Below are 15,811 nucleotides of genomic sequence, written 5' to 3' on the forward strand. Positions count from 1 at the left end.
AAATTTTTAAAATGTATATAAATTTGTTTAAAAATATTATTTGTATATTAAAATTAAGGGATAAGTTTGTTTTAGTCCCCAACGTTGAGGGTCCGAATCGAAACCGTCCCCATCGTAATTTTCGGTTTAGAATCATCCTTAACGTTTTTTTCGTATTAAAATCGTCATTTTAATTTTTTTTGGACAAAAATACCCTCACCACTACCAACACAATTACCTCCTCCATCACCACCAATACCAACACCAACACCAACACCAACACCAACAGCAACACCAGCACTAACACCAACACCACCAACACCAACACCACAACCACAACCACAACCACCACCACCAAACAGAAACAGAAACAACACCAACTAGAAACATAAATAACTCCAAACAGAAGCAAGAAAGCAGAGGCGGCGAAGCGGCGGCAGTGGCTCGCGTCTCCTCTCTCCCTCGCGATCTCCAATGGCGACGGGACCACCACGGCGACGGCGGCTCCAAGCTTCGCCGCCGCCGTCCCCCTCCCCCCTTTCCCCTTCCCCCTCCTCCTCCCCCTCTCCCCTTCCTCCAACCCCACCCCGCATCCTTTCCCCCTTCCCCCTTCCCCTTTGATAAACCCATATTTCATAGTTTATCTTGTGCTCAATTGAGTGGTTTTTATCTACTCTTTACCCACTTATTCATACTATTTGCATGTTTTACATTTTTCTTCCTAATTATGTGCTATGATTGAAAACATGTTTCTTTGGACTTATACTTGCTAATATTAATCCTCTCTTATTACCATTAGATGCCTTGATATGTGTGTTAAATGTTTTCAGAGATTATAGGGCAGGAATGACTTAGAGGATGGAAAGGAAGCATGCAAAAGTAGAAGGAATACAATAAGTTGGAGAAACTGCTAAGCTGTCCAACCTGACCTCTTCGCACTCAAACGGCTATAACTTTAGCTATAGAGATCCAAACGACGCGGTTTCAGTTGCGTTGGAAAGCTAACGTCCGGGGCTTCGATTTGATATATAATTTGCCATAGCTGCTCCGACGCCAGGCGACGCGGACGCGTGACCTGACAGGAACGCAACCCGCGCGGCTGCGCGAGCCATGCAGCCGCGTCACTTTTCCGCGACCTGTACGGACCAGAAAGCGCTGGAAGTGATTTCTGGGCTGTTTCTGTCCCAGTTTTCGGCCCAGAGAACACAGATTAGAGGTTATAAAGTGGGAGAATGCATCCATTCATGAGGAGGCTCTAATAATTCACTTTCCATGATTCAGATCTAGTTTTGAGAGAGGTTCTCTCCTCTCTCTCTTAGGATTAGGATTTAGGACTTCTCTTAGTTTTAGGAGTGACTCTCAATCACAGGTTCTTTATTTTTATTTATCCCAATTTAATTTATGAACTCTTCCATGTTACAGATTACTCTTTTAAATTAATGTTATTTGAGGTATTTCAGTTTAATATTGCTTTCTTTTATTTACATGATTATTGCTTCCCATCTAAAAGCATTTTTATTCCAGCAGCTTTAATTTCCTTTCCTTTTGGTCTTGGTTAAGAATTCAGTAACTCAGGAGTTATCTTAGCTCAACATAATTGATAACTGTTATCTTTGCTAATTGAATTGAACTTCAATAATCCAAACCTTTTCTTAGGAAATAAATAGGATTCGAAGGCCAATTAATTAGTCCCTTGACTTTCCTTTGCTTTAGCAAAGGTCGACTAAGTGGAATTAAGATTCAACTTTCATTATTATTGATAAGAATAACTAAGTCTGGATTTCCAATTTCTCGTACCTTGCCAAAGGATTTATTTTACAGTATTTATTTATTTTAATTGTCATTTAAATTATTTGCCATATTTATTCCTCATTCTCAAAACCCCAATTTTATCTTTTTCATAGCCAATAATAAGAACATACCTCCCTGCAATTCCTTGAGAAGACGACCCGAGGTTTAATACTCGGTTATCAATTTTAAAGGGGTTTGTTACTTGTGACAACCAAAACTTTGTACGAAGGGATTTCTGTCGGTTTAGAGACTATATCTACAACGCGACTGTTTTTATGAAATTCTTTACTGGCAAAAATCCTAACGTCAAAATGGCGCCGTTGCCGGGGAATTGCAAACGTGTGCCTTATTATTGGTTATTGTAAATATTAAAAAAAAATTTATTTTGCTTGTTTATTTATTTTTGTTTTTAACTTTTATTAATTACTATGAATTCTCACCCCTCTGGTTTCAAGTTTGATTCCAATGTTGTTGTTAGGAATGGAAACTATAATGAGAACAGGCATCAAGGTTGGAGGAATCAAAGATGGGAGGAGCCACAAGGATTTACTCAACCCTCATGGCAACAACCGCCTCCAATGGACTATCAACAACCATCCTGTGATGCATATCAAGGCAATGGCTATGGTGAGCACTCTTTTGATTATCAACAACCACCACCATACGCCTATGAACCCCCTCCTCAACATAACTTTGGACCACCAAACTCACAAGCCCCTTGCCGCCATTCACCTCCATATGACCCTAACCTTCAACCACCATACCAACCACCTTATGAGCCATATGAACCATATATAGAACCACCCCAATTCCAACCCAATTACTCACAAAAACCACCACCTCAATATTTACCATCTCCATATTCATCAATCTAAGAGCTCTATGATTCTATTTATGAAAGCTGAGTGCGTCAAGAGACAAAGGATCGTCTCGAGGAAACAGTGGATCGATGTCAGGCAACCATGCATCAATTGGGGCAAGCAATAATGAGTCAATTAGCTTTCCGGCGCTCAAATATACAAGGATCAGCCACAGCTCCATGTGGACAGTCTAGTGAAGAGCGTAGCATGAAGGAGATACCAGAAACCCCAGTGAACAAGACAGAGAATGAATTCGTACTAGAATAAGTAGAAGAAGCTGTCATTGTTCAAGAAGAAGAAGAAGTGGTTGAAGAATTAGGAGATGCAGAACCTCCATGGGAAAGTCAAGACATCGAGCATCCTTCCAAGACTGTTGAAATTGATGCTGAGGAAGGTGTATAACCTCCAATGCATATCACAGTTGAAGACTTGGAAGAGGTTGATCAAGTGATGGAGATTCAAGAAGGAGAAGCACAACCTCCCATGCCCTTGGAAAGCAATGAAGAGGAGATTGCATTGGAAGAAAGCTACCAAGAGGAAGAGGTTAAAATTAAAGAAGCTTGCAAAGAGGTGGTAATTATCAGAAAAGAGCACAAGGGAGTGGAGCTTGCAATTTCATTAAAAATACCTCCCCCTAAGTTGCCATCATCTTTCACAACATTCAAGTGGGTAAAATTCATATCCCTTAGCTTTCTAATTCCACTTGAATATGGGCTACTGGAGACGGATGGTCAACTTAGAGCTCTTTGTGACATTAAGAGTAAGAGGAAGATGGCCATTGGTAAGAATTGTCCTGCAAGGTTCATCATGGTTGGAAGCTTTAAGTTCAAACGCAAAGGTTGGTATAAAGCTCAACTGAATGGGTCTAGGAAGCTGTTTAGTTGCTGCAGCGAGAATTCAAATCACCTTTCACCCGGCTGGAAAAATGCAGATCGAAACAAAAACGGGTGTAAAAGTAAAGTTTGGGATCCTGAAATCTGTTCTGGCATTTGTCACCCCGGGAGCCTAAGAATCTGTTTGAAGCTTCTTAAGGGCTTTACATGCTTAGTTTGGGACCCCGGAGGCTACTGGAAATACAAACATTGGTGGGGATTCCTGGATCAGTACAAGCATAAGCCACCATAGCAGGAATCTCATCAAATGTCCAACTTAAGGACTATAACCAAAAGTGCTAGGTGGGAGACAACCCACCATGGTATGATCGTTCATTTTTCATTTTTATTTAGTTTTATTTGCTTTTGAGTTTTATTTTATTCTATTATATTGAACCTGGAGTTTTGCATCACATTCATATTAACACTGCATTCTGCATTTTAGTTCCAAAAAAAAAATTTGCTACGCGACGCGACCGCATTAACGACGCGTCCGCATCGCAAGGGGAGAAGAGAAAAATAAAAACGAACAGAGAGTCACGCTGGAGCGTGGCTGGAGGCGTGCCAATGGCACAAATCAACCCACGCGACCGCGTCGCTGACGCGTCCGCGTCGCATGGGAATAATGGCCTCCCATGCGACCGCGTGACCCACGCGGCCGCGTGACCATGATTTCGACATCAAAGTGGTGCACACCCGAAAGTTGTGCGAGAGTGGTGCTGGATTGGTGCTGAACGCATAATCCTTCCCACGCGGCCGCGTGACCCACGCGACCGTGCCATATTCCTTTAAAGCCCACTCACGCGATCGCATGCCCCATGCGATCGCATCACTTAAAATTTGGCACTAATAAGATTTTGAACAGAGAGTTGTGCGAGCGCGAGGCTGCACTCGCGCCACTAGCACAAATTGAGTCACGCGATCGCATGACCCACACGTCCGCGTCGCTTGACCTTATTGCGCACCACGCTGCCGCGTCACCCACGCGACCGCGTCGCCAGCGTCGCACACCTTAACCTTATATGCCAAAATATTTTATCTTTTCTTCCCCAATACTAATTTTTCCTCCCCCCTTTCTTATTTACTTCCTCTTCCCTTCTTTCCCTTCTCATTCTTCTTATCTTTCATTTAATTCATTTGCATACTTTCATTCATTGCATTATTTTCATTGGTGTTAGAAATTTATTTGGGTAATTATTTACCATATCTTGCTTATAGATTATTAAAGGAATTGTTTGACAATTATATTAATTTTTAAAGGGTTGCTTGCATGTTCAATTTAATACTTTCAAATAGCTTATTTACCATGCATGCTATGTGTTTGTGAAAACGTCCGTATGGCATTGTGCACTATTTTTAAAGATTTCTTTTAATCTTCTACTATAAATGCTTGCTTTTCATAAAACCCTTTTTATATTTTATTAATTAAATATAATTGTCATTACAAACGTTATTGTTAGTTTCTTATGACTAACAATATATTAAAGCTTTTGATGCTTGATCTATGCTACTCATGCCCTTGCCGGCATGCTAATAAACATCTTGCATCCAATACTCCCCATGCCTTGCTATATTTCCATTGATGAACTGATCACATGGAATCGCGACCATGTCTTCCATTCACTATTTTCCTTACTTGGCATGCTATTCACTCGTACTGCCCTCTTCTTTGCTCTACACCTTTGACTTCATATCCCTTCCTCTTCTCCCTTTTTCAGGCTGGCCACTAGAACAGGTAAGGAGAAAGCTTCTACAACGAGCAACAGCTGAGGAATCACAACACCTGCCCACCTGTACTTCTCAGCATGCACCGAGGACGGTGCAATCTTTAAGTGTGGGGAGGTCAATACCGATCTCCACGGGTTAGTTAGCCCCTTCTCAACACCAATTTTTGTTTTTCATTGTTGCATTTGCATGCTTGTTTCTTTTTGTGCATATTTTACCACTTGGTTAAAGTAATATTTTCTTTTTCAAGAAATTTTTTTCACTAATTTGAATAAAATTTTTTGAAAAATTTGTATGAAAGAAATATTATTTTGGAACATGGTTTAAAGCTCGAACACACAAAACCAGTGAGATTTTGAGCCTATTTGATTGGTTGCATTTTATTAACCAATATTTTATTTTTGGTATGTGTTTTTCTCTCTAAAATTCTGATCTTTGTCTTGCTTAATTCTATATTTCTATTATTTGATGTATGCATGCACTTACATGATTGAGGCTTTGTTTCACTGAGCTTACATACCCATATGGCCTTACCTTTCATTATCCCTTGCAAACCAATGTTGAGCCTATTTTACCCCTTTATTCTTTACTTTAGCACATCATTAACTCTAAGCGAAAAACAATAATGTCCTTAATTTGAATCCTTGGTTAGCTTAGATTAGTGAGAATGCTTATGAATTAAGTGTGGAAAAAAGTGGGTTTGAAAACATCTGGTTTGAGAATTGAGTATGTTAGAAATTTCTGAAAGAAATGTTTAGGACATGTTCATGCATTCAATAAATTAATCATATGCATTGAAAAAAAAAAGAAAGAAAGAGCAAAATAAGTGAAAGGGGACAAAATGTCCCAAAGTAAATGGTGAAAGCAATGCATATGAGTTATACTTGAAATTAAAATGCATGAATATGTGGAAAACATGGTTAATGGATGGTTAGATGTTGTATTATGATTACGTGGATTGTTTAAGTTAGGTGGGAAATTTTAAGTTAATTAAGGATTCAGATTTTAGTCTACTTGGCCAAATACAATCCTACCTTGACCCTAACCCCATTACAACCCTTAAAAGACCTCTTGATATGTGTATTTATGCATTAAATTTATGTTGATTGTTAGATGAAGAGCAAGCCTTAGAAAGCAAGGTTAGTAGAGAATTGAGAGAATCGAACCTAAAACACTTGAGTGATTAGAGTGATATACACTACTAAGTGAGGGTTCGATGCTCGATTCTTTGTTCCCGGCTTTCATGAGCTATTTTCTTCTACAAGTCTATTTGTACTTCATTTTTATGATTTGAATTAGTGAAATCCAGTTCATATTTATTCTTGGGGATTTATTTGCTTTTAACTAAGTAAGTAGAAACATTTTTCATTTAGTTGCATTCATAGGTTGCATCTCATACATTCTATCATTCCTCTTCATCTTTATAGTTTCTCTTAAGTTTAGCATGAGGCCATGCTAATGTTTAAGTGTGGGGAGGTTGATAAACCCATATTTCATGGTTTATCTTGTGCTCAATTGAGTGGTTTTTATCTACTCTTTATCCACTTATTCATACTATTTGCATGTTTTACATTTTCCTTCCTAATTATGTGCTTTGATTGAAAACATGTTTCTTTGGACTTATACTTGCTAATATTAATCCTCTCTTATTACCATTAGATGCCTTGATATGTGTGTTAAGTGTTTTCAGAGATTATAGGACAGGAATGACTTAGAGGATGGAAAGGAAGCATGCAAAAGTAGAAGGAATACAATAAGTTGGAGAAACTGCTAAGCTGTCCAGCCTGACCTCTTCGCACTCAAACGGCTATAACTTTAGCTACAGAGGTCCAAACGACGCGGTTCCAGTTGCGTTGGAAAGCTAACGTTCAGGGCTTCGATTTGATACATAATTTGTCATAGCTGCCCCGATGCCAGGCGACGCGAACGCATGACCTGGCAGGAACGCAACCCGCGCGGCCGCGTCACTTTTCCGCGACCTATACGGACCAGAAAGCGCTGAAAGTGATTTCTGGGCTGTTTCTGACCCAGTTTTCGGCCCAGAGAACACAGATTAGAGGCTATAAAGTGGGGGAATGCATCCATTCATGAGGAGGCTCTAATAATTCACTTTTCATGATTTAGATCTAGTTTTGAGAGAGGTTCTCTCCTCTCTCTCTTAGAATTAGGATTTAGGACTTCTCTTAGTTTTAGGAGTGACTCTCAATCACAGGTTCTTTGTTTTTATTTATCCCAATTTAATTTATGAACTTTTCCATGTTACAGATTACTCTTTTAAATTAATGTTATTTGAGGTATTTCAGTTTAATATTGCTTTCTTTTATTTACATGATTATTGCCTCCCATCTAAAAGCATTTTTATTCCAGCAGCTTTAATTTCCTTTCCTTTTTGTCTTGGTTAAGAAATCAGTAACTCAGGAGTTATCTTAGCTCAACATAATTGATAATTGTTATCTTTGCTAATTGAACTGAACTTCAATAATCCCAACCTTTTTTTAGGAAATAAATAGGATTCGAAGGCCAATTAATTAGTCCCTTGACTTTCCTTTGCTTTAGCAAAGGTCGACTAAGTGGAATTAAGATTCAACTTTCATTATTATTGATAAGAATAACTAAGTCTGGATTTTCAATTTCTCGTACCTTGCCAAAGATTTGTTTTACAGTATTTATTTATTTTAATTGTCATTTAAATTATTTGCCATATTTATTCTTCATTTTCAAAACCCCAATTTTATCTTTTTCATAGCCAATAATAAGAACATATCTCCCTGCAATTCCTTAAGAAGACGACCCGAGGTTTAATACTCGGTTATCAATTTTAAAGGGGTTTGTTACTTGTGACAACCAAAACTTTGTACGAAGAGATTTCTGTCGGTTTAGAGACTATATCTACAACGCGACTATTTTTATGAAATTCTTTATTGGCAAAAATCCTAACGTCACCCTTCCCCGCCGCCGTCCCCCTCCCCCCTTTCCCCTTCCCCCTACCCCGAACTCGCGTCCCCTTTATTTTCTTTCTCTTCTTCTCCGGCTTCTTCCACTTCCCCTCCTCCCTCTCTTCGCTGCCGACGCCGTCCTCCCTCCTCCTTCCCCCTTTCCCTTCCCTCCCCCTTCGAATACCCTTTTCTCTCTCTCTCTCCACGCGTTTTCTTTTGTTTTTTTATTTTATAATTTTTTATAGGGGTAGTTTAGGAATAAATTAAAAAATTTTATTAGAAATGACGATTTTAAATTTAAATACGACTTTAAGGATGATTTTAAATCAAAATATATACCAGGAACGGTTTCGATTTCGACCCTCAACGTGAGGGACCAAAACAATATTTATCTCTAAAATTAACTACTAAAATTATTATGTAGTATGGTTAAAATTTGTTAAAGGATAAAACATTAAATCTAATTTATTTTTTTATAAAATAAAAAAAAACATAAATTCATAATTTCTAAATAAATATAAAAAATTATATTATTTGAGTTATAAGTCATTTCCACCTTAAATCTAATCCTTATCGAGTACTATTTTGATTCTTTAATCGAAAGATTTATAACCACTTATGTTACTAACGAAGTAACGATCCTTTCTCTATGTATTATTAGTTTATTACCCTCATTACTCTTGAAAATTTAAAAGTGAAAAAAGAAAAGCTACTTTAAGAAAGCACCCCTTTAATAATTTAACAGGCCACCATATCTGACTGAAATCAAAGTCTTACCCCACATAAACATGACATTCGTCCCTTTCTCTTCCCACCACACATTCTCCCACTCCCCACCCAAACAAAAACTACTACACACACTCACTCTCACCCTCCCTCCTCTCACTACCAATGGCAGATTCCACAACAACCCCCACATGGCACCAACTCTTGGGAAGCAACAACTGGGAGAATCTCCTTGACCCCCTCCACCCTAACCTCCTCAACCTAATCCTCCGCTGCGGCGACTTCATCCAAGCCACCTATGACGCCTTCAACAACGACAAAAACTCCCCCTACTGCGGCTCCAGCCGTTACGGGAAGCCCTCTTTCTTCAAGAAAGTCATGTTTGATGATCTCGAAAGTTACACTGTCGCGTGCTTTCTGTACGGCACCGCGCGCGTGTCCGTCCCCGAAGCGCTTCTTCTGCACTCCCTTTCACGTGAGGCGTGGGACCGCGAGTCCAACTGGATCGGGTACATAGCTGTGACGACTGATGAGGCCAGCAAGAAGTTGAACCGGCGTGAGATCTATGTTGTGTGGCGCGGCACCACCCGGGACTTTGAGTGGATTGATGTGTTTGGAGCTGCTCCTGAATCTGCAACCGGCTTGTTGAATGCTAAGAGTTTAAGGTATTTATTATATTTTTGCATATATGATATGTAAAGAATAATATTATTTTACACTAAACACAGTAGTATTATTTTTATATTAGCCTTATTATTTTCAAACTCGCTCATTTTTTATTTATCATATATTCTTTTTTGTTTTTAAATGTAAAAAATGTGGATACCAATTTTAATATGTAAATAACACAAACGCACATATCATACTATTAATGGCTTATTTAGTATATATCCTTTGATTTAGGTGTCGTATTCTAAATAAAAAAAATTGTTGAATAGATTAAATTCTACAAAAAAAAATTTAAAATTTGACATAAAAGTTAGATATTGACAAATTTAGATTAAAGAGTCTGATAAATACAAAACTGTATTCATCACAGTTTTAATTTTAATAAAAATTAAAAATATAAAATAAAATTAATTTATTATTATTTTTTATAAAAAATAATATAAAAATATAAAAAATAACGTTTTTTTTATGAATAACGGAAATAATAAATTAAAAACAAAGTAAACTTTAATTTTAAAAATTAAATTTTAAATTAATTAAGTTTGTTTATATTTAGTGAACTTGGGATATAAACCATCCTTCACATTGTTTATAGTCTACCTAGCGGAATTGAAAAATATATATGAAACATCCCAGTTGCAAGCACATAAATAATTGAACTTAACTTTAATTTATTTTATTTAATTTTATTCCCATGTGTATCAATTCGATCAATCTAATCAATAACCGAAGAAAGTCTTGCAAATTAATTAATGCAGAAACTTGGACAAAGCCAAAGACGGAGACAGCAGCAGCAGCGACAGTGACGAAGACGACGACGTCCCCAAAGTAATGAAGGGTTGGCTAACAATCTACACCTCCGAAGATCCAAAATCTCCATTCACAAAACTAAGCGCAAGGACACAAGTCTTAACCAAAGTGAACGCCTTGTTGAAACTCTACAAAGACGAGAACCCAAGCGTGGTCCTGGTAGGGCACAGCCTAGGTGCATCCTTATCCATCGTGAGCGCTTTCGACCTCGTTGAAAACGGCATCACCGACGTCCCCATCGCCGCTTTCGTCTTTGGTTCACCCCAAATTGGGAACAAGGCATTCAACGAGAGAGTGAAGAGTTTCAATAACTTGAAGGTTCTTCACGTGAGAAACGTGATTGACGTAATTCCCCATTACCCAGGGAGGCTGCTAGGGTACGAATATACCGGCGTGGAGCTCGAGATCGATACGCGAAAATCGCCGAATCTGAAGGACTCGAAGAACCCTAGCGACTGGCATAACCTGCAGGCAATGCTGCATGTGGTGGCGGGGTGGAATGGGAAGCATGGTGAGTTTAAGTTGCGAGTGAAGAGAAGCTTGGCTCTTGTGAACAAGTCTTGTGAGTTCTTGAAGGATGAGTACCGCGTGCCTGGGTTATGGTGGGTTGAGAAAAATAAAGGGATGGTGAAAAGGGACGATGGTGAGTGGGTCTTGGATGCCCCAGAAGAGGAGGACATACCTGTGCCTGAAGATTATGATTGAATGCGAAAAACAAAGAGATAAAAAAAAACTTAAGTGTCTATACTAATTTTGTTTTGTAAATGAGCACTTGTGAGTGTGAAAATAATGAAAGAGTATGTATGTGTTGATTTAGTAAATACAAACGAGGAGTGTTACGATCTACGAATAACTTTTATAATTTGTAATCATCAAATAATCATCAATAATAATTTTAATGATATAAAATTGGTGTAAGATTTCATCCAATGACTTAATTTTTTAGACTTTTTCAATACAAATAATAATATGCTGAATGTCAGAGGACAACATTTTGATTAAAAACAAAATAAAAAATTAATTAGTGTTAATTTAAATGTAAAAAGTAGACAATAAAAATTATGAACAATGTAAAAAATAACTCAAATATTGCAAGACAAAAAAAAAATACACGGAATAAATCATAATCCAAAATGACAAAACATTTCTCTTAATATATATGCCTACAAATAGTTTTTCTTTAACTATTTTTTCATAAGCAACTACTGTTTGTGTAATCAAAATCACAAAATAAATTATAATCCAAAATGTGATAACATTATTAGTTGTCGGTCGTGGTATGTTACTTCAAAAACTGTGTCACAAAATAGTTAACAACTGAATTAGATATAATCCCTCTTTGAATGAATTATATTAATTTGGCTAACAATATTTCGAAAAATGAACTATTTCATATGTTTAACTGGACAGAAACGATAAACATCTATTTGACACGTAAGGAGAAGTATAGCCAGATTTATCTATTTACTTTCATCAGGTATACTATAAAAGGAAGAGCATTAAAGACTATCAAAAAAATAAATGGAATGCGATTAAGGAGCAAAGAGATCTTTGTAGGTGAGATTAAGTATAGGAGAAGGATTGATGTTTGAAAAAAAACCACTACGCAATGTCAGGGAGTCTCCTGATGAAAAACAAGAAAAAATTAAAGAAAAGGATATTGAGGTGAACAAGAAAGAGAGAGTTGTCTTGGAACACCATAAAAATGAAAATTAGAAATTCAGAGGGAACCGTTGGAGTTGGGATGGAATGCGGTGGTAATGATGCCATAGGGCTACGGGAGGCAGAGCATGACAAAGATAGAAAGGTATTTGCTGTTGAGGATTTGGATGAGTGACATGAGAAAATTTTGAAAACGTGAACCGATAATTCTTTGGTGTATCCAGCAGTTATGGTGAGTGCGGAATCTATAGGATCTCAAACAATCAGTAACGAAACAATCTCTGAAAGAACGGAGACTTGGAAATACGGGGATAAACGAAAAGAAAGGGGTTGATATGGTGTTGAACAAAAGTTCAGTTGGGGCTGGATTGAAGCATATAAAGCTCAATATGTTAGTAGGGTGTGGCGGCGAAGTGGCTGTGTGGTGCGACGGAGAGTACGTCATTGTCATTGTGTATTTTAAAAGGGCCTCTTTGCTGGCTGCTGTGGGCGACGATGAAGAGAGGGGCGTGGCTGGTCATGGAGTTCTGGTGGGCGAAATTGTGATTTATACTTTCACACAACTCGAATAATATTCCTTGGTAATGGCTCCAAAAACTTGGTGCACAATACCATGGTCTAAAATCAACTTCACAGTCTCGCTCAACTAACCAGCAAGTGCACTGGGTCGTCCAAGTAATACCTTATGTGAGTAAGGGTCGATCCCACGGAGATTGTTGGTATGAAGCAAGCTATGGTCACCTTGTAAATCTCAGTTAGGCAGATTAAATTTGTTTATGGGTTCGAAAATAGAAATAAGAAAATAGATGAAATACTAAAAGGGATAGAATACTTATGCAGATTCATTGGTGGGAATTTCAGATAAGCGCATGGAGATGCTGTATGGCTCAAGGACGCCTGCTCTCCTACTGCTTCAACTCAATCCTTCTTACTCCTTTCCATGGCAAGCTGTATGTAGGGCATCACCGTTGTCAGTGGCTACATCCCATCCTCTCAGTGAAAATGGTCCTCTGCGGCTGTCACTCGCATGGCTAATCATCTGTCGGTTCTCAATCAGGTTGGAATAGAATCCATTGATTCTTTTGCGCTTGTCATCACGCCCAGCCTTCAGGAGTTTGAAGCTCGTCACAGTCATTCAATCCTAGAATCCTACTCGGAATACCATAGACAAGGTTTAGACTTTCCGGATCCTCATGAATGCCGCCATCTATCTAACTTATACCACGAAGATTCTGTTGGAGAATCTAAGAGATATGCGCCCGGCCTAGAGTAGAACGGAAGTGGTTGTCAATCACGCGCGTTCATAGGTGAGAATGATGATGAGTGTCACGGATCATCACATTCATCAAGTTGAAGTGCAACGTATATCTTGAAATAGGAATAAATAGAATTGAATAGGATATCATCTTAATGGCATTGAAACTTGAGGTACAGCAGAGCTCCACACCCTTAATCTATGGTGTGTAGAAACTCCACCGTTGAAAATACATAAGTGAAAGGTTCAGGCATGGCCGAGTGGCCAGCCCCCATGGTCTAAGAACTATGCGTTCAAAGATATGATCCTAAGATCTAAAGTGATCAAAAGATGTCAAATACATTAGTTAAATGTTCTATTTATAATAAACTAGCTCCTAGGGTTTACATGAGTAAGTAATTGATGCATAAATCCACTTCCGGGGCCCACTTGGTGTATGTTTGGGCTGAGCTTGATCAATCCACGAGCTGAGGCTTCTCTTGGAGTTGAACTCCGAGTTATGACGTGTTTTGGGCATTCAACTCCAGATCATGACGTTTTTCTGGTGTTTAACTCCAGACAGCAGCATGTACTTGGCGTTCAACGCCAAGTTACGTTGTCAATTCCCGAATAAAGTATGGACTATTATATATTGCTGGAAAGCCCTGGATGTCTACTTTCCAACGCCGTTGAGAGCGCGCCAATTGGAGTTCTGTAGCTCCAGAAAATCCATTTCGAGTACAGGGAGGTCAGATTCCAACAGCATCAGCAGTCCTTTTGTCAGCCTTTTTCAGAGTTTTGCTCAAGTCCCTCAATTTCAGCCAGAAATTACCTGAAATCACAGAAAAACACACAAACTCATAGTAAAGTCCAGAAATGTGAATTTAACATAAAAACTAATGAAAACATCCCTAAAAGTAGCTTGAACTTACTAAAAACTACCTAAAAACAATGCCAAAAAGCGTATAAATTATCCGCTCATCAAGTTCACGAAGGGGTTGATGCCATGGTGAACAGCGCCGACGAGGTAGATAATGTCCGCGCTGAACTTGATGGCGTGGAGGGCAGGGAGGAGCGTGAAGCCCTTTATGCACCCGACGAGCAGAATCAAGTCGAAAAAGAAATTGGAGGAGGTGCGGAGAATTATTCGAACAGCACAGCGGAAAAAAACATTCCACCAAGTGTAGTTAATGAGATCCACGCTAGTTTGGATGAGAGTAGTAAGCAGCATGTGGGCATATATTTGATAAAGGGTGATGTAGTGCAAGATTCAGATTTAGATGATGAGAATACAGTGGTGCAGGAAACTGGGTTGGATGATGAAGGGGCTCTAAGGAACTTGGAAGATTCGGAGGACTCAGAGTAGGATGTAGACGGTGAAACTAATCAAGATAAACACGGAGGAAGTTGGGATAAAGATATGGCTGAAAATAAGATTGCTTGGGATCTGGCGGTCGAATCAGAAGCTGTTTTATATGAAGAGGATGAGGACATTATGACTATTCTCCAAGCTCAGAATGAAGTATTGGCACAAAAAAAGGCAAGCGAAACAGAAAGAGAAAGCAAGAAGGTGCCGCCCCAAAAACCGAAATAAGGTGTGTAATAAAGTTTTTAAATGATTTTAGTTCGTGGAATACGAGGGATTTAGAGGGTGTTGGAAAGTGAAAAATGGTAAAAAATTTAAGCGTAAAAATAATGTGAATATGTTAGAATTGATAGAGACAAAGAAGAAGGTGATTTCTAAGTTTGATATAGTGCAATTTTAGGGTAATGATGTGGTGAGTTTGGAATTTGTGAGCTCCGAAAGGTGCTTCTGGAGGTTTATTAATAATATGGGATGTTATGATGTTTAGGTTGAGTAATTGTTATAAAGGGGAGAGATAGTTGTGTATAGAGGAGAAATTGACAAACAATAATTTTTATTTGTATTGTGTACTTGGTGTATGGTGCGCATACAAGGGAAGAGAAGCTTGTTATGTGGGAATAGTTGAGTTTTTTTATCGGAAATATGTCAGGTTCCTCTTTATTACATGGGTGTCTTCAATGAGGTTGTGCAGTTGGAATAAAAAAAAGGCGCTAGTGTGTTAATAGCATTATTGAACTGGTGGATATAAAGTTGAATGATCGTAAGTTTACGTGATTTTGGAGGCCAATCGTGCAGTCAAATTAATAGAATATTGGTAAATTTTGTTTCATTTTTATCATTTGGAGCACTTGGTTGAAAAGGAATGATAGAATTTTCAGGAATCAAGAATCAGGTGTTGCAGGAGTAGCTAACAAGTCGATTAAGAGTTACAAAGAGTGGAGTGATATTTGATCTTTTAGGTTGTTGATGGCTTTTGTTGAAGATGATTAAAAATTAATTTATTTTATCTATTTAGTACTTTTTTGTTAAAATGTTGATGCTCCACTTTGTTGTGTTGAGCTTTTTATTTAAAAAAAAAATATTAATTTGACTAATTAGCGTGGATATGATGGTCCTAATAATATGTTGTGCTATGGATAGGGTATTCTATTTTGTAACTCGTCAATCAACTTTTTTCCCTT

At 38.2% G+C, this 15,811-nt stretch overlaps 1 protein-coding gene across 1 annotated transcript; it reads left to right on the forward strand.

Moving 5' to 3' along the window:
* The first annotated feature begins 8,966 nt into the window (after positions 1–8,966).
* On the forward strand, positions 8,967–11,261 carry LOC130951887 (phospholipase A1-IIdelta-like). The gene is made up of 2 exons (XM_057880636.1): positions 8,967–9,554; positions 10,317–11,261. The coding sequence occupies exons 1-2, from the start codon at positions 9,055–9,057 to the stop codon at positions 11,071–11,073; spliced, it is 1,257 nt and encodes a 418-aa protein (XP_057736619.1). The 5' UTR covers positions 8,967–9,054; the 3' UTR covers positions 11,074–11,261.
* Positions 11,262–15,811: the final 4,550 nt, after the last annotated feature.

This window comes from Arachis stenosperma, chromosome 9 (assembly GCF_014773155.1).
Source record: "Arachis stenosperma cultivar V10309 chromosome 9, arast.V10309.gnm1.PFL2, whole genome shotgun sequence".
In the NCBI taxonomy this organism is placed as follows: Eukaryota; Viridiplantae; Streptophyta; class Magnoliopsida; order Fabales; family Fabaceae; genus Arachis; species Arachis stenosperma.